Source organism: Dama dama, chromosome 24, assembly GCF_033118175.1.
Source record: "Dama dama isolate Ldn47 chromosome 24, ASM3311817v1, whole genome shotgun sequence".
NCBI lineage: Eukaryota > Metazoa > Chordata > Mammalia > Artiodactyla > Cervidae > Dama > Dama dama.
In genome coordinates this window covers 54,554,097-54,581,755 of record NC_083704.1, presented here as the reverse complement: position 1 = coordinate 54,581,755, position 27,659 = coordinate 54,554,097, and the positions used below count along the sequence as shown (strand labels likewise).

Here is a 27,659-nt window from a genome sequence, read left to right as displayed (position 1 = left end):
AAAGTGAAACTGAGCGAGCTCATGGTCCTGCCTCCAGCCTGTCCGGCACAGCCCAGCTTGGCAAAGACTTCTGGCAGCCCTGAGGCACTGGCAAGTGGGGAGAGAATTCCTGGATCTGTTTCTCTCTGGGAAAGCAGGTATTTCTCTTAAGGAAGAAAGAGGGCAGGGCCATGGGAGGGAATCCCTGTCATCTCCTGTAGCTCCCTAGATGTCCCAAACCGCAAGCTCCTATCCTCTTCAGGGGTCCCTGTATGAATGGGCTTCCTTCCCCTAGTGGGGACGCCCTTGTCCTGAGGGCTCACCTGGCCCTCCTGTCCACACACAGAGACTTAGAGACCCCAGAGGGCAGAGCCAGCCCCATCCCAGAGGCTGAAAGGCTGAGAGATGTGGGCTATGCTGCCCAAATCCAGGGCTTAAACTACAGACTTGGGGTGCAGCCTAGCCTTTTGTTGGGAGTGCCTGTGTGTCCCGGAGTCATCTCCTCTGGGATCTCCAGAGGGATTCCCCTCTGCCCACAGTGCCCAGCCGGGACAGTTGGCAGCCCCAGGAGGCCAGTCAGGATCTCTCACTGATGAGTCCCAGGACTCAAAGAGGGTTGTCAGTCTTTGCGTGCCAGCCCTGTGGAAGGTTAGGGGCAGCTATGATCATGTGTCCTTTATATTTTAAAATAATTATAGATTCAGAGGAAGTTGTGGAAAATAGAAAAGAGGGGGTACCCTCTCCACAGATGTCTTCTTCTGCCTTCTTAGGAACCCAGGGCCAGTTCTCTATAGAGGATGGACCACAGTTCCCCACAAAACTCCACAGTAGTTAAACCAAGTGCTATCAAAAATTCTTTTTAAAAAAACATTAAGGTAAAACCTATACATCATTAAAATAACCATTTTAAAGTATACAATTTAGTGGGATTTAGTGTATTGACAATGCTGTGCAATCACCATCTCTCTCTACTTTCAAAACTTTCACCCACCGAAAGACACAACTACCTTGGATAATCGCTACACACCCCCATTCCATCGCCTGGCAAACATACATGCTTTCTGTCACTAGGGATTTGCCTATTCTGGATATTTTATATAAAAGGAATCATACAAAATGTGACCTTTGGTATCTGTTGTCACTTACAATCTTTTTGAGGGTAATCCAAATTGTAGCATGTCTCAGGACACCATTCCTTTTCGTGGCTGAATAATATTCTATGAGAGGCACATATCACAATTTGTTATCCAGTGACCATATATACAGTCAATGGAATTCTCCAGGCTAGAATACTGGAGTGGGTAGCCATTTCCTTCTCCAGGGGATCTTCCCAACTCAGGGATCAACCCTGGATCTCCAGCATTGCAGGCAGATTCTTTACCAGCTAAGCTACCAGCGAAGACATTATCCAGTCACTGGTTGACATTTGAATTGTTAACACTTTTTGAATATTATGAATAGTGCTACGTGATCATTCTTGAACAAGTATTTGAGCACCTGTTTTCAATTCTTTTGGGTATATACCTAGGAGTAGCATTGTTGGGTCATATAGCAATTCTGTTTAAGTTTTTGACAGGCCAACAAATTATTTTCTACCAGCAATGTATGTTGTTTTTATTTCTCCACAACATGGTCCAACTGGTTTTTCCTTTTTTTTCAAATTATACTCATCCTAGTGGGTGTAAAGTGGTAGGCAATTCTGCTTTTTTTTTTTTCATTTAATAAACATTTATTGGATGTGTCATATGTACTAGGTACAGAAACCAGGGCCAGATTCTGAAGTGGTGTCTTCAGTAGACACCAAAAGGCATTTGATGACATTCAATATCCAATCCTGATTTTTTTTTTCACTCTCGTTAAAATAGAAATAGATGGATTTTAAAATTGTGGTTTTAACTATTTTCATTTTTAATCTGTTTAATTTTGTTTCTATTTTGGCCACACCACATGGCATGCAAGAACTTAGTTCCCTGAGCAGAGATCGGACCTGTGCCCTCTACAGTGGGAGCACGGAGTATTAACCACTGGACTGCCTGGGTTGAATCATTTTTAAATATGCACAATTCAGTGGCAGGAACTACATCTACAGTATTGTGTAACCACACCACTATTTCCACAGCTTTAGCCCAAGAAGAAACACTGTCCGCATTAAAAAATAACTCGTCAATCTTCCATCCCCTGTTTCCTAGGAGCTTCTATTGTACTTTGTCTCCATGATTTTGCCTACCGAAGATAATGAATATAGGTGGAATCATAAAATATTTGCCCTTTTGTGTCTGGTTTCTTTCACTTAGCATACCTTTACAACATTCATCCAGCTTGTAGCATGTACCAGAATTTTCTTTTTTTTTTATTGTGAGAAAATATACATAAGATGACATTTAATGTTTTAAAATATACAGTTCAGTAGCATTACAGACATTCACGTTGTTGTACCATCACCACCATTCATGTCCAGAATTTCACCTTCTCAAACTGAAACTTCCAACCCATTAGACAATAACTTCCCATTCCCTCCTTCCCCATCCTTGGCAATAACCATTCCACCTTGTCTCTGTGAATCTGACTGCTCTTCGTATCTCATACACATGGAATCCCGCACAATTTGTCCTTTGCTCCTGGATTATTTCACATAGCTTAGTGTCTTCAAGATTCACTTACGTTGTAGCACGTTTCAGAATTTTTTTTAAAGGCTAAATAATGTTCCATTGTACGTACAGACCTAGAGCTTTGTAGTTTTCCCTCACAGAGATCGTGTACATATTTTGTTAGATTTATATCTAAATGTTTTATTTCCTTTCTTTTTCTTTCTTGGTGCTAATGTAAATGGTACTGGGTTTTTAATGTTATTATTTTTTCTTCTTTTTATTTCTCGGTTTTTAATTCTAATTGATTACTAATCTATAAGAAAGCTATTAGCCAGCCATTGCACCCTTAATTTGATGCTGCACTTCCCCTCCCTGACCATCCTTGGCTCAAGGCAGCACCAAAGGAGTCCAGCTCCCATAACCAAGAGCATCACTTCCCCCCCCCAAGAAGCCCCAGGCTCCCACACACCTGCAGGGCTCAGACGGGCACTCTGAGTCTGAAGCATTCTCTCTTGTGCCAGGTCCATGCTGGAATGTGCAGAAACAGGCGAACACCCACCCAGTAATGAGACGGAAGTTAGGGGTCCTCACCTAACATGCTCAGATACTCAGCTGTATCCGATTCTTTACGACCCCATGGACTGTAGCCCACCAGACTCCTCTGTCCATGGGATTTTCCAGGCAAGGATACTGGAGTGGGTTACCAGTTCCTCCAGGGGATCTTCCTGACCCAGGGATTGAACCTGGGTCTCCTGCACTGCAAAGCGGATTCTTTACCAACTGAGCCACTAGGGAAACCCAAGTCCTCACCCAAGTTAGGACGTAAAAGAGCAGTCTTCTGGGAGAAAGTGCTCTTGAAGCCAAGCCACGGAGGCTAGCAATTTGGCTGGCAGAGTTTGAAGGTGAAGAAGGGGTTGTCACAGGGCAATTGTTATTCTTGCTGTGAGTTCCCTGTGTGGCTAGACCCTGGTTCACCCATTTGGTCTCCTGCTTATGGCCTTGCACTGTGCCCAGGTTATAGACTGTGGACAAAGCTAGGTGATGTTGCACTTGTTAGAGTCTCCCTGTGCCCTTTGAGAGGGCACATGCCTAAGGGTGGAATTTCTGGGTCTGGGTCTAGGTGAAGGTCCCCCTTTTAGAAAATCATGCAAGTCAGTTTTTTATTTTTTTTGCAAGTCAGTTTTTTGAAGTGAGTGCAAATTTACCCTCCCAGAGCCAGGAAGAAAAGACCTTATCTTTTTTATTTCACTTAGAAATCTCCCCCCTCCTCTCCCTACCACCATTGCCCATCCCCAGCCATACCTGGCCCAGGCCATGCCAACAGCAAGTCAGAGGCAGGCAGAAGCCTGGGCAGGCTGAGGAGGCCTGAGAAGCCTCAAGACTTTGGTGCTTACAGTCAACAAAAGACCCTGGTCTGAGGATCAGAAGTAGCCCAGCCACATCTGATCATGGCTATAAACGGAAGTCTGGAACAAGGGGCAAGCCCTGCCGGCAGGAACACTGATCACATCAGCCCCCACAGGGAGACCCAGTGTGATCGGGGGTGGGGCAGGGTATGTGCAGGAAAAGCAGGTTTCTGGGCCCCACTTTCACCCCCATCTTCTTATTTATCCTTGTCCACAGGGCTGGTCCTAGAAGAGGGGCCATGCCTGCCAAACCCTCTGCCAGGCCAGTCACCAGTCCTCGGCCTGTAAGTCAGAGGCATGTATCCGGCCACTGATCAGACTCACTGTTCTCACTACCACAGGAAATTGTCCAGCGTGGCCTGGGAGGGGGTGGGCACTGTCCTGGCCCCCAGTTTCTGCCTAGCCCTGGCCTTGGGCTTTGGTTTAACCGGCAGTGGGCGGATCATAGTTGTGTCGGTCTGAAGAAAATGTCAAGGAAACGGCCTACAAAGAGGACTGGAATGCAGGGCTCGGCCTTGGGGGTGGGCAGCGCTGCTACACGGGGCAAGGTCTGGCTCTGCCCACCTGGGGTTGCAGCCACCAGTAAGCTGGGGCCTGGGGGTACAGGTGAGGGATGATGTGGGCGCCATAGCTTAGCTCAGCCCAACACCACAAAATAAGGATACAGGCTGGATGAATTTTGTTCGGCCTCCAAGTCCATCGAAGCCTATCCTTACCTAAAGCAGAAGGAAAAGGTGAGTGGGCTGGCCTAATGGGCTAGGGCCACCCAGCCCCACCTGCAAGAAGGCAGACACTTTTCCCTTGTGGGAAACCGCACTCACTGCATCTGTGCTGCGGCAGGGCTCTGCCCTGACCCTCTTGGTCTGTTTGTGGCCCAGGACAGCATTCCGGATGAAGACAGGGAATGCGCCAGCCAGCTCCTCGTCAGGCTCCCCCAGACAGCGCTGGCCCCCCAGCGAGAGCTGGGACTCCTGCAGAGGGGACCCCAGAGCCAGGCTCGATGAGCCAGGTGGCAGCAAAGAGGAGGGTGGGAGGCATGTGGGAACAGGATCAGGATCCCTGGTGCCTCATCTGGAGGCAGGAAGGACAGGCAGTAGGGTTCCCAGGGTGGCTCCAGCGTGCTTCAGTCCTCTAGGAGTGAGGGCTCTGGCCAGACCCTGACTTCTCAGAAGACCAGCTTCATACTCAGTCCTGGCCAAGGATAGAGGGTGACTGCCTGAGCTTCTTCGGGGGCCTTACCTGCCTGGGGCCTTTGGGCATCTTCTTGGGAACATCCTGAACAGGAGAACTGCAAGAGAGAGACGTAAGGATTAATGAGACAAGCAAGAGAAGGGCTTTGTATAGAGTGAGTACTCAGGAGAGGGAAGAAGAGGTGGCTGGAACCAGATTCATGTCCAAACCCAGGTGATCCTCAGTGCCCCATCAGCCACTCAGAGCTGTTAGCACAGGACCTGCAGAGATCTCTTAGCCATCCTCACTCCAGGCTGTGGAAGGGCCAGGGACTACCACTTACTGTGCCTTCTCAGGGAATAGCCTCTTGGCAAGGCCATGCTGGGTGCTGGAGGGCTGGCTTGGGGGAGTGTCCACATTAAAGGTGGCATTGAGGTCAATGTCATCGCCAAAGGCTGGCCGGCGAAGCTTCAGACTCAGCATCTCCACAGGAGCTGGGCTATAAGGCAGAGACAGTTTGGTTACTCAAGATCACAGTGGCAATTGCCTCTGAAGCATTAGAGATGGGTCAGCTCCAGGGGCCTGGAGCTCACACCTGGTTTAGAGCCGTCCTGCAAGGAAACCCTAATCTCTCCAGAAAAGAGATCAGTCCTTGGCTTGGTCCTTCACACAGTGGAAGTCTGGAAGACATGCAAGGAAGCAAGCAGAAACCCACAGAAAACCCATTGTTCAAGAAGCCTTATTTCTCAGAGTACACACAAGGATCCTGTCAGAGAGGTGACCACAGACTGAAGCAGATGGATGTTCCTTCCAGTGCTACTTATCATGGCCAGTGGACAGTATTAGAGACTGTCCAAACAACTCCCCTAGGGGGATGGCATTTTCAGAGCTTGAATATGAGACATACATTCAAGTAGTGTTCCTAGAGACTTCCCTGGTGGTCTGGTGGTTGGGAATCCGCCGTGCAATGCAGGGAATGAGGGTTCAATGCCTGGTCGGGGAAGGTCTCATGTGCCACAGCTGGGCGTGTACATCCTGGGGGGGACCAGAGTGTACACAAGCCTCCAGAGCACCTCTGTGGCCCCTGGCACCCAATGGCATCTGAATACGAAACAGTACCTGTGCAGAAGACAGTAAGCTCATTTCTGCTGAGGAGACTAGGGAACAGAGTGCAGAGGACAGTGGACCCTTCAGTGTGGAGAACAGCAGGGGGACACAGAGCAGGGGGACACAGAGCAGGGGCACACGGAGCAGGAGGACATGGAACAAGAGGACACGGAGCAGCGGAACATGGAGCAGGAGGGCACAGAGCAGTAAGGCCAGGGGTGTCCTGCTGCAAGGGGCAGTGCGATTGGCCTGAAGCCTGAAGGTCCACCCCACCCACAAGGCCAGCTCCATGAGGGTTGAGTGCAGAGGGTCCTGGGAAGTGTTTGGCAAGGGAGTGGTAGGATGCCCAGGGGTTGCTATGCTGGACAGATGGGAGGAGTAGAGGATGGGTCCCAAGCCTCACAGAGGTGGTAGCAAGAGAAAGGGTCAGGGAGGCAGCTCATAAGTTAGATGGGCAGGCTCTGAGCAAATGAGTGGATGCGTGGAAGAGGGAGCATAGTGATTTTCCAACATTGAAAAGTGGCTCGAATAAAAGCAGCTGGGTCGCTGGGTTGTATTTTCTGTTCGGACCACCAATGGGCCAGCCAGGCCTGAGGACCGTCTCAGCCTGTCGGCTTCCGGGCGGCCACACAGACAGGGACACCCATCCCTAGGCCTCTTGGCTCCCTCTGGTGGCAGCTTTAGTGTGATGGTGCTGGGACCAGAGGAGAGTTCTTTTGGTGGGTGGTTTCGGGTTTGTTTCAGAACCTGGGGCAGGCGGATATATTAGGTGAGCTGCTCCATACACAGGATGCTCCTCCCCTTTCTCTGACCATCCCTAGGTCCTTTCTAGCCTCTCTCCGTCAGAGCCCAGGGCCTGCCTCAAAGCTGCTCTCCAGCTCAGTCTTGGCTGTCACTCGGGGCAGGAGGTCCACAATCTTCAGGCCGACCTGGGCCACCTACCCCCGACAAAGCCAGAAAGGGTGAAGACACCCTTACCAGGGAGCTCACCAGCTTGGAGTCCCTGTTCCACCCCAGAGGGTCAACGAACCTCTCTAAAACGAGGCGGTTGATAGTTTCACTGTCTCCTGGTGGCAGCTTCAGGGTTTCCTGCAGTATCGTCAGCTTTTTTTTCAGGCTCTTCAGGAAGAAAAGAGAAGAGTGTGAAAGAAAGGCTGAGGGCACCAAGTCCAGAGTGACCGCCAAGGATGTGAGCAGTACGCATGAAAGGCAAGCCCACTGGGACCAGAACAAGGCCTGAAAGTCAAATATCAGGCTTAGGAGGCCAGGACCACCTGACCTCAGAACCCCTTCTGGCGGAGCCCCTCCTCTGGTGACCTCAAGGATGCAGGTACAGCACAGACTGTGAGCAAGACCCCTGTGCTCTCTGTCCTCTGCTGAGCAGCCCAGGCTCCAGACCAAAGGCCAAGATTCCTGTCCTGACCCACCCCAAACCAGGAGGATACAGAGAGCCCAGGGCTGTGACCACTGACTGAGGCAGGGTTCGTGGGCAGAACTCATCCAGCCCAGGTCTTGCAGGGCACATAAACCACCCTTCATCTCCACCTGCTCATAGATGTTCCTCACCGCAATTTCCTTGTCAGCTCTCTCTAAGTCCTTCTGAGACGACCTCAGCTCCAACTTGGCCTGGTCCAGTTCAGAGCAGACTGTCTGCAACTGCAAGCAAGTGTAAGGAGTGAAGGACAAACACAGGGGTGGCTGTGTGCCCTGCCCCCACCTGCTGCTACACTAGCTCCTGGGAGCCCAGGCCCAGGAGGAGCGGGGGACCCAGGGAAGACCCGAGCTCCATGGGGCTGGACCTTAGTCTTAGTCTGGCAGCGTTCATCTGGAGCAGTCCAGGGCTCCTCCCCACATCCATGCCCTGAGATGCACCATGCCCAGAAATAAAAGCAGCTGTGTTGACTGATTCAGGTTTTAAGAGGCCTTCTACGGAGAGTCCTGGTGGTCTAGTGGTGAGAATTCTGAGTTTTCACTGCCAATGGCCCAGATTCAATCCCTGGTCAGGGAATCGAGGAACAAGGGGAATAAGCCAAATGGCAACACACACACACACACTAAATAAATATAATAAACAAACCACAAAGAAAAGAACAAGAGGCCTCCTACTTTAGGCCTGGAACAAAAAACAGGCCCCTGAAGCCATCACATTTGGGACCTGTGTGCTCTAGCCAGCTGAGAGGTACCCAGAACGCAGAGGGGAAAAGAAGTGTGCAGGTGTTGGAGCGACAGTTGTGTGACCTGCCACCCTAAGCAGACAAGCCACACAAGCCAGAGTCAGTGCCTAGTGAGGACCAGAAGCCAGCCTCTGTGAGTCATCCCATAGCCCCAGTCTTGCCGAGGAGACACTCACGCGCATGACAAAAGGACAGCCACCTCTCCCCTCACACTCGGCTCCCCATTAAGTTACCTTGCTTCTGGAAGAAAGCAAGTCCTTCTTCAGTTTGTCAGCTAGCTCCCCTGAGGCCTTCCGTGCCTCTTTTAGATTCTCGTACTCTCTACGAAGGGACCACGGAAAGAGATGTCAGGCCGGGACACCCCCTGGTCAGACTGAGTCACAGCCCCAAGCAGACACAAAGCCCGTCCCAAGCCCTCGGCCTTGCTCATTCCAACTCTGACACCGGAGCCCAGCAGGGACCGGCTGGCGCTGCAGGGGGTCAAGCACCCCAGATGCCAGAAGAGCTAGTCAATCTGTTTCCTGGAGACTAGAGAGGGTGTGCAGGAAACCCTGGCCCCACTGGGAGGCCCCCTACACCACCTGGCCACACACCAGGCATCGGGGATCCTTCATACCTGTCAGCCAAGTGGCCCCTTTTCTCCAACCCCACACCCATGGGAGTGAACACCTGAGCTCAGTTTCTGACGCAAGCCAGGCGGGATCAGTAACTGCGTGCTAACGGGGAACAGGCTCCAGATATCAAACTGGAGCATGGCAAGCTATGCCAACCTCCTTAGAAATAACACTTATAATTCACATGCAATTCTCTCAATAATCCTGTGAGGCAGGTTATTATTATCTATTCAGGAAGCTAAGGATCAGAGATGTTAAGAAACTGGCTCCTGGCCACACAGTAAGAGGTGGGATGTGGTTCAAATGAAGGCAGCAGGGCTCCAGAGCCTGATCCTCATTCTGCCTGCTCTGCTTCACAAGAGACAGGCAATGCACAGAGGGGCATGGCTTGGGGCCATGACTCAGCTTGGATACAGAGGCCAGAGTACCCACTTCTTGAGGGACACGCAGTACACAGCCAACTGCTCCACCGCGGACTGTCCCACACCCATGTCTCGGATCATCTCCTCCACCTCGGGCCGCTGGCTCTGGAGTAGGAGCTCGATTCTGAAAAACACCCGGCCCACGGCATTTAAAATCTGGAGGCTGATGGGTAGGTACCCACTGCAGCTCTGCCTCCCTTTGCTGCCGTTGCTATGGAGACAGCCTGAGCTGCTAGGATGCTTTAGCAGGAGGCTCTGCCCAAAGAAAGGCCCCAGCGCAGAGCTCAGCACAGCTGCAGGGACACCGCTGAGGGAGAAGGGGTACTGACGGAGGGTCTCAGGTCAGGGATCCCCAGGGAGAGGTTCTTGGAACAAAAGCCCTGCCAGGTTTCCCATGGAAAGTGAAGGAGCCCGCAGAGACTGAGTAAGGCCTGAGCCCCCCATGGCCTACGGAGAGCTGAGCCACCGAGCTTAGCCAACCCCTGCTGCAGCCCTGGGAGCTATGCCCCCGCTCTAAGCTCACCGCTCCAGGCTCTTCATCTTGCTCCGGAGTCGGCGGGCCTCCTCCCGAGCTTGCTTGGCCTCATCCTGCTGCTGCTCCAAGTACTTCATCTGCTTCTGAAGAGCAAATGCACCCCCACATGTCTGTTGCTTGGAGGCTCCCAGGGGCCAGGGCTAAAGTCGCCAGGAGAACTCCACCCTAGAACTGTCTGCTTTTGAAAATGCTGATAAGCATGTGCTCTAGCCCCAGGAGGTAAGGCTCCTGGGCCCCACTCTGGTGTGTGCTTTGCTGCTACGAGGCCCTGGACCAGCTGCTTCCTCACCCTCCAGCTTGCTTCCTCCTGAAATACGTCTTACCATCGGCATAGCTCACTCTCAGCATCTAAAGGCCTGCTGGGGGCTGCCAGGGTCCAGGGACTATTGTGTAGGAAGCTGAAGAAGCCTGGAGCACAGATCCAGGCCATGCTATCCATCACCTATGGACAGTTGCCAGGGTAGGACAGCTGCCCTCAGCTCCTGGCCACTTCATCTCCGACCTGGGAACGCCAACACACTCCAGCTCTGCGGGCAGGTGCTGGTTCACTCCTTCCTTCCCATTGGCCAGGCCACGTGATCCAATCCAGCCACCAAGCAGAGCCAGAAACAGTGAACACCCTGGGGCCCTATCTATTCACCCGGATGGGTCCTTTTCCTTTTCAAATGGCATCTGGCAAGAACTGGCTCCTTCGTATGAGGTCAGACTATCAACTGTGGATTCAGATCAATCACCTCCTGCCCCTTGGAGAGCAAGAGGCTCACCAAGCCAGGCTGATACAAAATTCATCTGGGTCTATCTAGAGCCGCTTGCTCTGTAGGCTTTGATCTGCCCGGTCAGCTCAGCACAGACGACTTCAAAGGCCCCCTGCTCCTCTCTGGGATGCTGTTTGATCTGGCTCCAGAGAGCAGCCCAGCCAAGGACAGGCACGCTAACAGAAGGTTCTTCAGGCTGGCTTTGTCAGTGGAGTACAAACCACTTTGGGAAACATGGCCTAGGCTCACTGAGGTCTTGGTTGAGCAGTCCGTCCATGAAGCACTGAGCAGGCCTCACCTCTCCAAACTAACTAGTACAACATCCACAGGTGCGGGCAATACAACCTTTTTCTCATGGGCTGGGTGGGAGGCCTGGAGAAGATGGAATTTCCCTCCATTTTACAACTGTACAGACCACAGTATTGACCAAGGCAGACACAAAAGACAAGCCCAGAGTGGGGAGCCCAGGAGGAAGGCTGTATCTCACCACCGACCTGTGCCCAGGGGGGCTGGGGACCCACCTTGAGGGCGCAGCACAGCATCTCGGCCTTGTCCAGGGCCCTCTGCAGGGACTCCACAGTGGCGTTGCGCTCGTCCAGCGTGTCCCGCAGAGAGTCGATGATGAGCTGGCTGTCTCGTTTTTCCTTCTCTGGAGCAGAGGCGGGGGACAGAGGGAGGAGAGAAGTCTGTCCACTGTGCAATACGAGAACCTGGGCCCTTGGGCTCCAGCACCCCACCCCAGAGCCAGGTGAGGAACAAGTCATGGGCCACAAAGTCAGGCAGCCTGCTTATCCCTCTGGCAAGCACCAAACCAAGGATGCCCAGCCATTCTGGGAATGAGACCCTTTTTCTGCCGCTCAGTTACTGGAGTAAAGATTTCACTTGGCCCTGATCCTATGGGTCCAGTTCATTCATCATCCCAGAACTCAAGCACTGAAAAAGTTAAAGTCGCTCAGTTGTGTCTGACTCTTTGCGACCCCATGGACTATACAGTCCACGGAATTCTCCAGGCCAGAATAGTGGAGTGGGTAGCCTTTCCTTTCTCCAGGGGATCTTCCCAACCCAAGGATCGAACCCAGGTCTCCCACATTGCAGGCAGATTCTTTACCAGCTGAGCCACAAGGGAAGCCCAAGAATACTAGAGTGGGTAGCCTATCCCTTCTCCAGGGGATCTTCCCAACCCAGGAATTGAACCGGGGTCTCCTGGATTGCAGGTGGATTCTTTGCCAACTGAGTTATGAGGGAAACCCTCAAGCAGCTTCCTGCCAAATCTGGCAGCGGAACCCTCAACTACAATACTCTGACCTGCCAGGTAGACTCCTCCCAGCCTGGGTCCTAGGCAAGAAGCCCAGACAAAGAAGAGGCTCACCTCATCTGGGTGAATAGCATCAGTCACCTCCCTTTCCTTTCCTGCCATCACAAGAGCTGCTAAGACTCTTGGCTATACCAAGCAGGGACAGCCCCTGGATATGCCAGAAGGCTGAGGCCTTCCTTCCAGGCCTCAGTCCAGTACCCAAGTCAGGGGCTTCCCAAGGCCCCTGGGAACTCACCTTTCTGGGAAAGCAGGGCTCTGGTATTATCCAGTTCATTCTGCAAGGCAATACTCACAGTAAGCAGCAAGAAGGCATCACAGCTGGCCCCTACCCAGCCTCACATAAGGTCTGTGGGGAGCCCCAGGCGGGGACAATGAGGCCTGTGGGCCCAGGGAAGCATGAACCTGCTGCTCCTCAAGGCCAAGCGAGATCAACAAGGGAGACAGAAGCCTTGCTTGGTCTCTGAGTGTCTTTTTAAAAAGTCGGTATAATGAAGATAATCTCAGGTACAAGACCCTAGGACGGGAAAAGAGGCATAATAAGGGGCAAAAGAAGTGGAGCCTGGCCTGCGCACTCGGTTTTATGGCAGAAGCTTCGCTTCCTCGGGCCTGTGCCCGCCCTGACCTTCCCTGGCATTAGCTGGACCCCCTGGGGACCCAGATTTGGGGTGGCCAAGCACCCCGGGCCACACTGCTCCCTCCACCCCGGGTTCTACCTGCTTCACGGTCTACCCCCTCCCGGCCCCAAGCTGGCTCTTTGCACCAGGACTCTTCCAGCCCCAGAATCCAACAGGGTAGGGGAGCCGAGACAATTCTGCACCCCTGGATGAAAGCTCACCTCAGCCAGGCTCGAACCAGACTGTTGTGAGGGTCAAACGAGCCTCCCCAAGCCCGTACACATGTTCCGAAGCCACTGCCACAGAACCACTGAAAGGCTGGAGCAGAAGAGAGCCCCACTCCCATGCAGGAGTCCCATGTGCTCAACACCCTTATGGGCAAGAGATGTACCTACTCCATAAGCAGGAAAACCAGGCTCTGTAGCCCTGAAAGGCTTGGCCTAGGGTCCGTGATGGTAGCTGGATGCAGAACAATCTTCATCCAGGTTAGGCTTCCCAGGTCAATGCAAGACTCATATTATGACCAATACAAGGCCGGGCCCTCCTTCTTGGCTAAGCTCCTGTTGTCAAACCCTCTACTCAGGACTTTGGGGCAGGAGCTGTTGGTGGCTGAGCTGGTTAAACAGGCTGGACATCTCAGGTGGAAGCCGTGGGCAGAGAAGAGCACACACGGCTGCCTGAGAGCAGCTGCCAGCCCAACCTTACTGCTATCCCCCCTAGCACCTTCCACACCCAAGCAGGGTGCCTTCCAAGCCCTTGCTCCAAACTACTCAAGATTTGCCTTCCTGTCTCCCAGATATGGCTTAGAAAATCAGAAAGAACTAAAGCTGCCTTTGTTGCTTTTCTCACAAGAAGGACACGGCTTAAAACTGGGAGCAGTTACCATGACGATGAACACGTTAGCTTTAAGCACAAAAGCTCCACGTTCTTGAAGCAGTGAGGTTCCAAAGACGTCACAGCCCCCCCGGGGGCCAGGGCCAAATGAATCCTAATCTGACAGATGCCCAAAAAATTAACCCTCAGAGTCCAGGTTCACTCGCAAACCCCAATCCCACTTCCTTGAGAGGTTTCTGCCAATCCAATCCCTTTGTGCATGAAGCAAGCTAAATCTTAGGCTTGGAGGGGAAGCAGTAGAAGTGTGGGAGGGAATCCACCCATCCTCCCCTGCAGTGTGGGTTTCCATCCTGGCTGCGTATCTTGATTCCATGGGCCCTGCCCTCCACTCCTGCTCTGGGAAAGACTCAGGCACCTGGATACACACCAAGCTGCCCAGGCAGTTGTGAGGCACAGGCAGGTTTGCAAACAGTGGGTTCACACATCTTCCCTGGCTGAGGACAGGAAAAGATGGTTGTAGATCCTTTGCAAGGTGAGGGGACTTTGAGAGACACATTCTAAACTATGGCAAGAACTGCTCTGAAATTCCAAGGGGAGGGCTCACAGTCAATGGCTCCCTTCATCCCTGACAGAGGATTTCTCCAATGACTATAACATTATCAATTATTCTCTGCTCTCACTGTCCCAGCCTTGAAATCTCTATCAAGTCCCCCCTTCCAGAACCCATTTCCAGACTCTAGGTACCCTCCCTGGGTAGGAGCAGAAAGTGAACTCTCAGAGGGCCTGGGATTCAGCAGAATGAGATAAAGTCTGGGTACCTTTAAGAATTCTGCATCTAAGACATTCTCCTCCTCCTGGGCAAGGTCAAAGTAGAGCTTATTGATAATGGTTCTTTTGCCAACCTGAATGAAAGAACGAGACACAGTGTGATTGCATAGCTGGGTCATGGGCAAGGAGGACAGGGGACATGCAGCCAAGCCCATCTCCCACCTAACCTTTCACAGTACATCCCTTGGAGGGAGGTGACCTCTGCCATCCTGTAGGTGTCCCAAGCTGGGTACCACTAGTTACTGAGTCATGTCATTACAGATCCATGTGGTAACTGCACAAAAATACCCCAACTCTAGGTGCTGGGCATTGCAGGGGAAAGGCAGATAAGGAGACCAAATCTAGCCAGGTGAAGACTGGCCCAGGCAACGAGTCCATCTGCCAGCTCCCCATGGGCAAAAGCAGGCCTCCTGCACCGTTTAAGAGCACAAGTGAGGCTCAACCAGCCTCAAACCAGATGGTTCAGACAGGTCAAAGACATTGCTTTGCTTCAGAGACCTCTCCTCATCCTTGCTCCCTGGCAAGGAGTGTCTTTAGCTGAGGAGTTTTCACCCCACCAACTTTACCTGGATTCGGCACTGTGGGCAGGTCCGACTTGGTGCTGTCTCAAACCACTGAATTAGGCTGGAATGAGAACAGAAAAACAGACTGGTTTTAGGGGGAGACATACAGTCCAGGTAGCCATCCTGACCATTATAGCATCTGTCCTGCTCCTCTCTGACCTATCGCCTACCCAACCAGGAGGGCAGCACCTCAGGTAGTGATGGTATATCCCACAAGGCCTGACTAGTACAAGCAATCCAACCAACTGGCCCTTTTTTTTTGCCCTTGCTGGCTTGGACTTCTCTCCCCTGAGCTGTTATTTTATCAACTTTCTAGGCTTTGATTGGGGTTAGGGGCAATGGTCAAAAGTCAGGGTCCCTCGGAGACAGGAATTATAATACTCCAAAGGGGAACTTTCAAAGTGAGGGTAAACTAGAGGTAGCAAGCAGAAGTAAAAGTAAGACACAGCCCAGCTATGCACCATCGATCTGCCCTAAACTTTAAAATATTCTCCTACTAGGGAATTATCTGGTGGTCCATTGCTAAAGGACTCTGTGCTTTCACTGCCTGGTTGGGGAACTACTATCCCACAAGCCAGGTGGTGCAGTCAAAACAAAAACAAAATGTAGTAGACAACCTACTAGTTGGCCTACTTGTAGACAATCCCCGCCCCGCGCCCCCCCACCCCCAGCCCGGCCAGGGACCAGGGAAAAACAATCCTTTCAAGAAGATGATACCATCTTTCCAGACTGCAATTTTTTTCTATAAATAATTTTTCAAATACATATAATACAAAGCTAACCATGCATGATGACGGAATACTACACAGCAATGAGAATGAATGCGTCTACAACTCAGAACAAATTATGGGTGGATTACATAAATGTAAGATTGAAGAAGAGAAGCCTGATACCAAAAAAAAAAAAAAAAAAAAAAACCAAACCAGTAAATTGTGTTTAATTCCATTCACATAAAATGAAAGCTAGGCAAAACTCATTTATGTTGCTGGAAGTCAAGACAGTGGCTATCATGAGTGGAGGAAAGGCAGGCTGGTGGGAGTAACTGGAAGACTGCATGGGGCCCTTGGACTCTTTAATCCACAGAGACTGGTAAGAGGCCAGAGGAGAAATTCAGGCAAGGCTTTCTTGGGACTGCACCAGGAGGGAGCAAAAACAAACAACAGGTGTCCTTGCTGGCTTTGGGGGGCGGGGAGAGGCGGGGAGTGAGGAGCCGGCCGGTTCCTCATATCGGGTGAGTGCAGAGGGGTGGATTGGCAGGTTGAGCCACAGGGGTAGCTTAGGTGGTGGTGTGCCCACCTCTTTGGTGGTTCTATGTGGAGGGATCCTGTATAGTACCCTGGTTTTGCTCCAAGACCTCAGAAATGGCAGCTGGGTTTTGGCCTTTTTGTATCTTCTTGTTCATAGTTTGCCCAAGCTGAGCACCATGTAGTTATTTTTAGTCCCTTATAGTTTCTTTGTATTCTGTTGTTTGAGGAGGCATTTGTCTAGGTGCAAATACAAGCATTCTGGAAGAGTGTCCCGGGTCCCTGTCTTTCTCAGCAGGAGGTTTCTGGAATGCTGATGTCTAGATTCTTGCTCTGAATTCTGGTTGCATGAGTGTGTTCAGTTTGCAAAAATTCTGCAAGCTATACCTTTCTTATATTTGTACTTTTATGTATTATACTATATTTCAATACAATGCTCTGTTTTAAAGTAAACAGTTACACAAGGGAAAGCACTGCATATTGTAAACCAGAACATAACCACAGAGACTTCAAACACTGGAATTATCATCCACCATGACAGACACACTATGCCAGATAAACAAAAATTAAGATCAAAAATATCAAAAGAGAATTTGAAAATAAAAGGTGACATATCAGAACTTAATAAGAAATAAACAAGAATTCCAAAACTGAACAAATGGCCCAAATTAAGAATTCAATGGATGAATTTCATAGCAGTTTAGGCAGAGTTGAAGAATCAGTACATTGAAAGATATGTCAGAGGAAACACTGAGAATTAGAAAGGTGGAAAAATACATAAGAAATGATAAGAGATATAAAAGTTACCGTGAGGTCTAGGATGCATATAATTAGAAGTTCCAGGGAGAAAGCGTTAGGTAGAATAACGCCCTCATCTCTATGTCCTAATTACCAAAACTTGTGAATACGCTACCTTATACAACAAGAGTAATTTGGAAATGGGATTAAGTTAAGGAGATGGAGAGATTATCCAGGGGTGTCTCATGTAATCACAAGCGTCCTTATAAAAGAGACAGGAGTGTCAAGAGTCATACAGAGGTTTGAAGATGTAACACTGCTGACTTTGAAGATGGCGAAAGAGGCCATGCGCCAAAGAAGGCACAGCCCCACTTCCATCTTCATTTTAACCAAGCAAGACCCATTTTGGACTTCTGACCTCCAAAATTATAAAATAACTTCTGTTGTCTTAAGCCACTAAGTTAGTGGTAATTTGTTACAGCAGAAATGAGATGCTAATATAGAAAGAAAAGAGATAATGGAATAGAGGCAATATATGAAGAAACATTGGCTGATAGTTTCCCAGAATTGAGTAAAGAAATTGTTCCACAAATAGAGACTTCCCTGGTAGCTCAGGCGGTAAAGCTTTCCACCTACAGAAATTGTTCCACAAGTTAAAGAAACCTCATGAATTTCAACCAGAATAAATAAAAATAGTAACAAAAAGTGAACTGAGGTAACTATATTATTGTCAGACAAAACAAACTTTAAGTCAAAGCATACAAGAGATAATGACTTTATATATTGATAAAAGGCTCACTCTAACAAGAAATAACAATTATAAACATATATACACCTAACAAAATATACATTAAATATATATATGAAAGAAAATTGTACAGAATTAAGGGAGAAATAGCAAGTTCTACAATAAAAGTTGGAGGTGTTAATAATACACAATTTCAATAATGGATAGAACAATCAGACAGATGATCAATATGGAAACAGAAGGTCTGAACAACACTTTATACCAACTAACCTGACAGATGTATACTCCCCCCAACAATAGCAGAAAACACATTCTTCTCAAGTGCACATGGAACATTCTCTAGGATAGGCCATATGGTGGGCAACAAAACAAATCTTAAAATTTTTTAAAAGATTGAAAATCAGACAAAACAGATTTTCTGATCAAAATAGAATGAAACTAAAAATCAATAACCAAAGAAAAATGGAAAATTCACAAATGTGTGGAAATTAAACAACACACTCTTAGATAACAAATGGGTCAAAGAAGAAATTGCAAGGGAAATAAGAAAATACGATGAGATTAAAGAAAATGAAAACATACCAAAACCGTGTAAGACAGCAAAAGCAGTGCCAAGAGGGAAACTGATAGCTTTAAACACACACAGTAAAAGCAAAGATACCCATTATGATGGCCATTATAAAAAAAAAAAAGTTTGGCAAGGATGTGGAGAAACTGGAACACTTGTGAATTGTTAGTAGGAACGTAAAATGGTACAGCAGACACAGGAAAACAGAAGGGCAGCTTTTCAAAACATTAAACATAGAATTACCATATGATCCAGTTAGTCCACCTCTCAGGATAACCCAAAATAAATGAAACCAGGAACTTGAAAATATACTTGTACACCAATGTTCATAGTAACATTATGCACAGTAGCCAAAATATGGAAACAACCCAATGTCTATTAACAGATGAAGGGACAAACAAAATGTGTTATTTTCATACAATGAATAATAATCCCCTAGTCATAAAAAGGAGTAAAATTCTGAAACATGTTACAACATGGATGAACCTTGAAAACACTATGCTTAGTGAAATGAGCCAAACTTAAAAGAACCAAATGTTGCGATTTCACTTACATGAGGTCCCTAGAAAAGAAAAATTCAAGGAGACAGAAAGTAAAACAGAGGTTTCTATGGGCTGTGGGAAGGCGGGAATGGAAAATTATTGTTTAAAGGTTCAGTGCTTAGTTTGGACTGATGGAAACGTTCTGGAACTAGTGGTGATGGTTACACAATGTTGTGAATGTACTTAATGCCACTGAATTGTACTCTTAAAATGGTCAAAATGGAAGGCATCTTCGAGCTCACTGAGTAAACATTCTCCTGAAAAAATTTTAAAATTTTATGAAGTTTTCATTGAAATTAAATGGTGGCAGACATGTCCAAGAAATATTGCAGGAATTTGATCTCTTTATGAATCTTGGGAGAGATGAATGTGTGAAGCTGGGCAACAGAACAATACTGAAATGGTGGTAATATGAGAAAATAGTATCATCATGTCAGAAGTTTTGGAGCAAGTATAAACAAAGGCTGTGTTCACCAGAGAAATCAATTGCTTCCATATGTCCTTTCCAAAGGGCCTGTTTTAGTATGATATAAAAATCAGGTCGTATACATTTTCAGAACTGAACTTTTTTGTTAAGTAAGCTTTTGCAAAATGTTAAATGTTAGCTTATATATATATATATATATATAATATTGCTCCAATAGAACAGTGTATGGTGGGAAAAAAAGGAAAAGGAAAAAATGGTTAATTTTATGTTACATGCATTTCATCACAGTTTAAAAAAAGAACTCGCGACTCAGCCTGTCCACAGCTACCAGGGGGATCTCCCCACCAGCTGTGCATTCAACAGAATGGTCCTACCAGTCAGCAGAACACCTTGATTCGAGAACACCTCCTTGCCACTGATGTTAATTTGGGTTTGCTTAGGTCAGTGAATACAGTGCAGTGTCTGACCAAGGAGATGACTCTGGACAGAATCATTCCAAACCATCAAGCAAACCACAACAAATCCAGTAGACTGTTGGCTACCAGGTCTGGCAGAAAACAAAGGGCTCACTAATGGGGTGAAAGCATCTGCACGGACAAATAATTTTGAAACCACATCTCTCTGCAAGCCAATCAAAGAAACCTCTACCCTGTCTCCATTAAAACAAGCCTTGTACCTTCCCCCCTACACCCGCACCCCCGGCCTCAGTTCAGCTGTCACCTCCTCGGGGAAGCCTGCCACACAACTCGCTTCTGCCCAGGTCAGGAATTCTCGTGGGACTCCCATCTAATGCCTTCCTCAGCACCAGTCTGGGCTCCGGGGGCGGGTCGCCCGGAGCCCCGACACCCCACAGTCCTGTAGCCCAACAGGAGCGAGGGCCCAGCTCCAACACAGCGTTCACTCACCACTGCCAGTGGAAGGTGTGGCCGCAATGGATGGCGGCCACGTCGCGGGAGTGATCAAAGAAGTCGGAGCAGATGGTGCACAGGGCACGGATAGGCATGATGAGTGGTCTCAAGTCGCCGAGGTAGACAAGGAAACGGCGACGGGTCCAGCTTGGTGGCCGTGCCTCCGCGTCTTCACTAGCTTCGAATTTGGCTCCACGGCGCAACTTCCGGGAGAGGATCGGAAGTGGCTGCACGGAAGGTTGGGTCCCGATTGGACGAACCCTCGGGGGGCGGGGCTTAACGGCCCCGCGGCCGTGAAGAATCCTGGGGCGGAGCGCGGGCCTGAAACTGTCAAGCGGTAATCCTCAGGCTGCTGGCGGTTGAGACCGCAGGTACAGCGGCAGCGCAGCGCCGGATTGGTACGGGGACCAGCTAGGCTGCCGGCCGGGCCCCTTTTGGGGGCAACACAGGGCGTTATGGTCCCAAGCCTGAGGTGACTCGAGGTGCGCTGGGCACGGGCTTCTGAGCCCTGTTCTCAGCGCAGCCTTCTCTGTACTCTCTCAGAGAGTAGAGTAGGGAATGGGACGACGGTCACGATAGAGAGCGGGTCCCCTGGGCTCTGGGCGGTGCTTGACCATATAGTGGAAACCCATAGTTCCCAGACCGAAAGACTGCTGCACCCTCTTAGCCCTCTTTTCTGAGTGGTCCTAGAAAGATGGACACAAGTCCTAACCACTCAGGACATCTCAAGCTCACGCCGGACCTATACAAGCAAGACTTGACTCCTGAGTTTAGAAGTGATTAGAGGTGGCAGGGCCAGTAACCTAACTTCGGTCCTAGCTCTCGGGAGGATCAGTTTTGCCTCGGGACTGCAGTTGAGTTGGATTTTTGGAGGCCCAGATGCAACTTAGACAAGTGACAAGTGACAATAGACCTTTTTTCTTATTCCCACATCAGAGTTGTCTTTGGGATCCTCTCTGAGGAAGAGCGACATCCCTGGTGAGTTCACCTGGACTAATCTCGGCTGGAAGGAGTACTCCTAGGAGTTTTTGTGATTAACTGTTTTTAGTAGTATTACTCCCCTCTTCCCAGAAAAAAACTTATACACAGCTCCACAATATAAAGCTCATCTGTTCCACCTGAAGTGGACCCAGAGTGAAGTCCTTGGGACCTATGTGGAAAGCGACGGTGTTGTTTACAGGAAGGAGAAATCAACACAAAGGGCAGGATAGAATCATTGTGTAATGCCTACCCTGCACCCTCTCCACAACCCAGGGAAACCCACTTTGGCCATGTACAAAAGGTCTCTCTCTATGGTGGATGGCCTTGGTGGGTTCCGGGTCTTATGCCTAAGTCAAGATAAAGACTCCTTGTTCAACAAGACTTGTCAGAACAGTAACCCCACATGGTTTTCTAGAGTCCAGAGGACCCCACCCCTACCATCAAGGACCATCCTGTGGCATCCCAAGCAATCCACATGGCACTGAGCTCAGACCACTACCAGCGAAACTATCCCCAGCCTCTCCCCTCCCCACTGCCTTCCAGGGGCCCTCCCCAGTAATATAGAGGAAGCAAAGGCGAGAGGGTGGCCAGAGGCTTTGGCAGAGTGACATTTATTTGCCAGGTTCAGCAGGTACACAGCCCACCGACCTTCATACACCAGAGCAGACCCACAGGCATGCAGGGAGAAGGGCAGGACTACCCCCGAGTGCCAAGCGAGGGCTGGGACCAGTGTGGCTGCCTGCCCAGGCTCTAGTAGGGTCTGACAAAGGGCACCTGCCAGGAGCCTCCATTAGGAAACTGGGGAGCTTTATTCACTCCCTCATTCCAGCAAAAGCAACTCAGCGTGGCCCAGAGACACCTGGGCCTCTCTCTAAACCTTGATAGAAGGGGAAGTGGGTCATAGACATAGAGTGTTCCTGTCTATTTCACTGTTGAATTGAGAGAGCAGAAAATCTGGCCCTGTGAAGGGCAAACCCCCAAATCAGACTACAGGACACTGCCAGGCAGCAGGGCCCCTGCCTGGGATGGAGAGGACTGTGGACTGAGCCTAAGGGAGCCCATCTGGGAAGAGCCAGTGGCAGCTGTCCTTGTTCAGCCCAGAGTAAGGACCCAGCTAGGCTGGTACGCTAGGTCCTGGGTCTGCACTCCCTCCTCCCAGATCTCATCGCCACATCCTAATTGCTCCTCCTTCCCCTTGCAGGCTCCTGAAGCTCAGGGCACAGGGCAACCCACTGCAGGACCCAGGAGGGCAGGAAACAGCGCAAGGGTCTTAGGAGAGACATCCCAGGGACAGAGATGGGAGCTTCTACCCCCCAGCTCATTCTTTTTCACTTCTGAGGACCCCCATGGCTACCAAGCAGTGCCCCCAGCCATGTGACCAGTCTTGACTTAAAGCATACTGCCCGAGATTACAGCATTCTCTATACCAGCCTGTTTCCACTCCTAGAGCAGCCCACACACCACAGGCACATACCTTCATGTGCAGGAGCCTAAGACCGCTGACAGGGCCTCGCTGGAGGACCAGCTCTCAGGGCAAGGCCACCCAATTTAGGGCCTGGGAGAGGATGGGACCTTCAGGGCCTGCCTGGGTGGGGGGGAACTGTGAGGCAGAGAGGGGAGGGGGCAGGGGAGCAGGGACCTCCTGAGTATCCCTAGAGCAGCATCCCACAAGAAACAGAAACTGATGAAGCTAGCAAAAGACAGAAAAAGCCACAAGGAATCCATGCAGGGGCTAGGGCTGGTCCCGCCTCTGGCCTGCCCACTACTCACGCACATACACACAGGAGATGAGACTGGTCTCCTGTGGCCCCCAGACATGCCCCATGCTGGGAGGCAGGGGCGGGGGGGAGCGAGGGCATCATGCCAGTGACTCTATGTACAGTGAGAAGCCCCTCATCCACTCTCCCACCCTCCTGCCCATCCCCCGCCCCCCACAGCCTGCCCCCTCAGCTACTCTCCACCCTCCGAGACTCCTGGGCACAGCCAGCAGCCTCTTCCCCTTTACTAGAGGGCGGAGCCTGGCCTGTTGCGCCCCCTGGGGCTGTGCTGTCCGGCTGGGCCAAAGCCGGCTCAGGGGTGGCAACAGCCTTGGCAGCTGGTGTGGCACAACTTTGGGTGGTGGGCACGGTGCTCTCTTCCACGGCTGGTGTGGCTCTCCCATCAGTGGCTGGAGTCACACTTCTGTCGGTGGCTGGGGTGACACTCCCATCGGTGGCTGGGGTGATGCTCCCATCAGTGGCTGGGGTGACGCTCCCATCAGTGGCTGGGGTGGTACTGCCGTCTGTGGCTGGGGTGGCACTACGGTCAGCGGGGGCCACGTTCTCGCTCTTTGTAGTGTCACCCGCTGTGGCTGGGGTGGCACTGCCCCCAAGCGCTGAGGCAGCTGCACTTGCAGCCGTGGCCCCGCCCGCAGCCCCAGGGGTGGCAGTGTCTGTGCCGGGAGCAGACTGGGCTGCAGCTGTGCCGGACTGCTCTGGGGCCCTGAGCCGTTTCATTAGGGTGGTCACTCGGACAGCTTTCTGAAAGAAGGACAGTGGAGAGAGGCTCGGAGTGAGGCTTATGGAAACTGGATCTGTTTATACACAAAAGCCAATCCCAGACCATTCCATGAGGCTCTGGCTGCCTCTGACCAACCCAGGGCCAGGGCCCCAGCTGCTCAGCACACCTGCCTAAGGTCATCACAGTGACTACAGCTACACCTGATGGTTTAAGAAAAGCCTGTGTGTGTCTGCAGGGCTGTGATGCCGGCCAGAAACTGTGGAGCCAGAAGGAGCACTGGGGATCAAGCCAGAAAGAGAGCCATCCAAGCCTTACCTTCCATTTAGCTCTGGCAAAGTTCTTTTCAATCTGGGCACAGACACCATCCTTAATGTTCTTATCAGAAGCAGCATTGCCAGAAATCCTGGAAAGGGTACAAGTGTGTCTAGATCTGAGGGCATATGGCCTTCATGGAGACTGTGCCCAACCCTTTCCTTATACAATCCTAGGCAGACCCTCTGAGCTGGCCTGAGCTCTGGGTACCCCCCTGAACCCCAACTCAAGGCCTCAAGGATGGAGGAAGACAGGACAAGGAACCCCTGGCCTCTCCTCCCATCCTTCCTGCCCGCCCCCCAGCTCCCTGCTCACCACTCATGGGAGATGGCCTCTTCTGCAGTGATCCGCTGGTCTTGCTCCACCTCCATCAGCCTTGTGACCAGGTCTTTGGCTGGGAGAAAGCCAGGGAGAGTCTAGGCATGGGCACCCCTCTCACAGTCTAGAGGTGATGAGTGGGCTTGGGGATGGGATCAGAGTCCAGCAGAGAAGGTTGACAGCCGTCCCCTACACCAGCCCTTTACTCTGCCCTCATGCTGGATACCTCCTCACCTGCCTGCGAAATGTCATCCCAGTATGGAGAGTCAAACTCATAATCGCCAGCCAGGATCTTGCGGAAGAGATTCTTGTCGTGGTTCTCATAGTCATCTTCCTCTACCTCCTCATAGAAAGGTGGATTCCCTGAAAGCCTGCATGGGGGCCCATGTTCAGGGTCATTCAGGAAGGCCATGGATTCAGACCCTCATTCCACCTCACTGCCAGCCTGTTTGCCCACTTCTCCGCTTACAGGATGTACATGATGACTCCAATGGCCCAGCAGTCCACAGGGCGTCCATACCGCTGCCGGCCTACCACCTCTGGGGCTGCAAACAGGACCCATCTGCTGGTCAGTATCAGCCCTGGCCTGGCCTTGTACCACCCACACCCATTTGCTGGGATGGGGACTTTCTCCTCCACTACCCAGAGCCAGGCCTTGAAGGCTGTGTCCCACCCCGCCCTGCCCTACTCCCTGCTTGCCCAGGTATTCGGGGGTCCCACAGGGCTCCTTGATGAGGCCATTCTCTAGCTTAGCCAGGTGAAAGTCGCTGATGACGATCTTTGAGTTCTTCAGTCGGTTGTAGTAAACCAGGTTCTCCAGCTGCTCCAGCCAGGAATGGCATGCGGGTGGGCAGATGAAGACACCATGAAACCCTCAGAGGCTGGACCACGGCCCCGAAGTGCTGCCCACCCCAGCCCCAGGCCAGCTGCCAGCGGCCCCTTTGACCTGGCTGCCGGCCTCACCTTGAGGTTCCTGTGCACGATCTTGAGTGAGTGCAGGTAGGCCACCGCCTCCAGGACCTGCCGCACCACGTTGCTCGTGTCTCGCTCCGAGTAGTAGCCCTGGTCCAGGATCCAGTCAAACACCTCCCTCCCCGTGGCCCTGAGGGACACCAGCCCCTGAGCCTGGCGTGGGCAGGATCGGGGGTGGGGCAGGAGTACGTGGGCAGGCTACCGACACCAGGCAGCTGGCTGGGCAAGGCATATGGACCTGGAACCCCAAGGGTCCAGAAGGGGGCTTGCCCTGGCTGCAGAGGGCGGAGCAGGTAAAGACCTGGGAGGACTAAGGACTCCTGGAACCCCAGACCCACACTCACAGCTCCAGGAAGATAAAGTACTCCTTGCGAGTCACAAACACATCCACCAATTGCAGGATGTTTGGATGCTTCACCCTGGCGGCAGAGAGAAGAGCCAAGCGCTAGAGCTGGGTAAAGCCCCTCAGAGAGGCTTTGGTGGCCACTGTGGGGCACAGTACACTCACTGGCCGGAGGTTGGTACTGTTGCGGTCCCTGGCCCTCCAAGCCCTGCCCTGCTTCCTCCCCTCCGCCACCCCAGCCCAGGGCTTCACACTCACATCTTGAGGATGCCTATCTCGTTCTTTGCTGCCTTCCGCACCTTGCGGCCATCCCGCTTCTGGAACTTCTTGCAGGTGTGCAGCTTGCCTGTCGTCTTGTCCTTGGCCCGGAAGATCTCACAGAACTCCTCACTGCAGCCAGCAGGCACTCCCCTCAGCCCCGGCCTCAGCTTGGGCTGTACTCCACTCCCCTTTCCCCAGCCCTGGCCGGCCCACCCTGGCCCAACAGACCCAGCACTCACGTCTTGATGACCTGTCCCAAATCATATCTGTCAGTCACCTCCGATGGCTGGTTATAGTTCTTCTTGTCGCCCAGAGTCACACACCCAAACGGCATTGCCGGGCTCTGAGCTGCAGACAGGATGGGGTCTGGTTCAGCTGTCCCACTCCCCACTTCTCCGCACAATGTAGAAGTTGTCTTTGGGAAACCCCAACCCAGCTCAGATCAAGCCAGAGGCCACATCTACACCAGAAAGGGCTAGAGGGTGGTCAGAATGGGATCCAACCCCTGCCTTTTTGGCCATACTTCTAGCCACTCAGCTTGGCTGCCCAAGCTACAGCAGCCCCTGCTTATGAAAAATATATTAAGCTGACATATCCTAGAATCATTCTGCATTATGTATAATCAAAAAGATTAATCAAATGATTGATTTAAATTTCAATGATTTCACAGATGAAGGGGGTTGTAGCTACCCACCCATCAGAGTCATCTCCGCAAGTCTAAAGATGCCAGGCGTTGGCAAAGATGCAAAGAACATGAGCACTGCTGGTGGAGGGCAAGTGTCCCGTGTGCAAAACAGTTTGGTGAAACTATTGAAGTCGAACATTCCCTAATTACCAGCAATTGCACAGCTGAATATACACCCTACAGAAACATATACATTTGTGCAGCAGGACACTCATACAAGAGTGCTCATGGCTGCAATATTCCGAATTGCCCCAAACTGGAAACAGCCCACATACCCATCAGCAGCAGGATGTATTGTGGGAGAGTCACACAATGGAATATTATTACACAACAATGGAAATGAGGGGAATGAGGGAACTACAGCTCTACCCAACCACATGGTCAATCTCACCAATACAAGTGCTGAGTGAAAAAAACCACCAAATACAGAGTTCACAACAGGCATCACTAATCTATACTGTTTAAGGATACAGACATACTGGTCAAACTATAAAGCAACACTAGGAAGTAAACATCATGAGACCTCCTAAGAGAAATAAAAGAGGTTGTGATTGGGGGGGGATTCTGGAGGACCTATTTCTGAACCTGAGTAGTGGTTTCACAGGTCTGAGCTTTATAATAATTTGGACAAATGTACATACACGTATTGGGTTCATTCCTAGATTTTTGTTATATTTCACAAGAAAAAATGTGAATAAAAATTATGGCCATACGTACTGCCGAATACTTGATTGCTATTAGAATAAAATAGATCAAAATGTGCTGCAGTAGGACAGTGTGAGAAAAAGCAGGGGATAGAACAGTGGGTAAAGGGTGCTACACTGGGGTAAATTTTTTAAACTTTATGGATTTGTGTACACTGAAAGTCCTTTCTGGAAGAAAATAAGAGTCTCCTTTGGGGGAAAGAACTGGGTGTCAGAGGGGCAGATTTATTCTGTTGTTGTTCAGTCGCTCAATCGTGTCCGACTCTTTGCGACCCCATGGACTGCAGCACGCCAGGCTTCCCTGTGCTTCACTGTCTCTCTCAAACACCATCCACTGAGTCGATGATGTCTACTGTTCATTAATTTTCTGTTAGAATTTGTACTGTGGTTGTTTTTACTGATTTAATAAATACTGCATTCAGGCACAGTGCTTGGGGGATTCCTCAGAGGGAGAACCCCCATCTGGGTAGAAAAGCAAGGAAAGGCTTTGAGGAAAAAGCAGCAT

At 50.7% G+C, this 27,659-nt stretch overlaps 2 protein-coding genes, 1 long non-coding RNA gene and 1 pseudogene across 3 annotated transcripts; 2 read left to right on the top strand and 2 right to left on the bottom strand.

The window, feature by feature from the left end:
• The first annotated feature begins 1 nt into the window (after window position 1).
• On the top strand, window positions 2–8,156 carry LOC133045926 (uncharacterized). The gene is made up of 2 exons (XR_009690375.1): window positions 2–137; window positions 7,367–8,156. It is a non-coding gene; the product is annotated as an uncharacterized LOC133045926 (long non-coding RNA).
• Window positions 1,304–20,277, bottom strand: TRAIP (TRAF interacting protein). Its single transcript, XM_061128565.1, has 15 exons — window positions 20,077–20,277; window positions 14,908–14,965; window positions 14,332–14,415; window positions 12,301–12,340; window positions 11,272–11,399; window positions 9,984–10,078; window positions 9,471–9,584; window positions 8,658–8,745; window positions 7,817–7,906; window positions 7,281–7,369; window positions 5,487–5,642; window positions 5,213–5,261; window positions 4,795–4,944; window positions 4,639–4,689; window positions 1,304–4,431 (listed from the first exon to the last, which is right to left on the bottom strand). The coding sequence occupies exons 1-15, from the start codon at window positions 20,172–20,174 to the stop codon at window positions 4,306–4,308; spliced, it is 1,416 nt and encodes a 471-aa protein (XP_060984548.1). The 5' UTR covers window positions 20,175–20,277; the 3' UTR covers window positions 1,304–4,305.
• Window positions 19,023–19,201, top strand: LOC133046169 (small nuclear ribonucleoprotein G-like; annotated as a pseudogene).
• Window positions 20,278–23,006: 2,729 nt separating the features above from the next.
• CAMKV (CaM kinase like vesicle associated) lies at window positions 23,007–26,099 on the bottom strand. Its single transcript, XM_061129203.1, has 11 exons — window positions 26,005–26,099; window positions 25,763–25,894; window positions 25,506–25,580; window positions 25,153–25,291; window positions 24,889–25,009; window positions 24,659–24,734; window positions 24,424–24,560; window positions 24,187–24,265; window positions 23,875–23,962; window positions 23,472–23,579; window positions 23,007–23,381 (listed from the first exon to the last, which is right to left on the bottom strand). The coding sequence occupies exons 1-11, from the start codon at window positions 26,097–26,099 to the stop codon at window positions 23,007–23,009; spliced, it is 1,425 nt and encodes a 474-aa protein (XP_060985186.1).
• Between the last annotated feature and the right edge of the window lie 1,560 nt (window positions 26,100–27,659).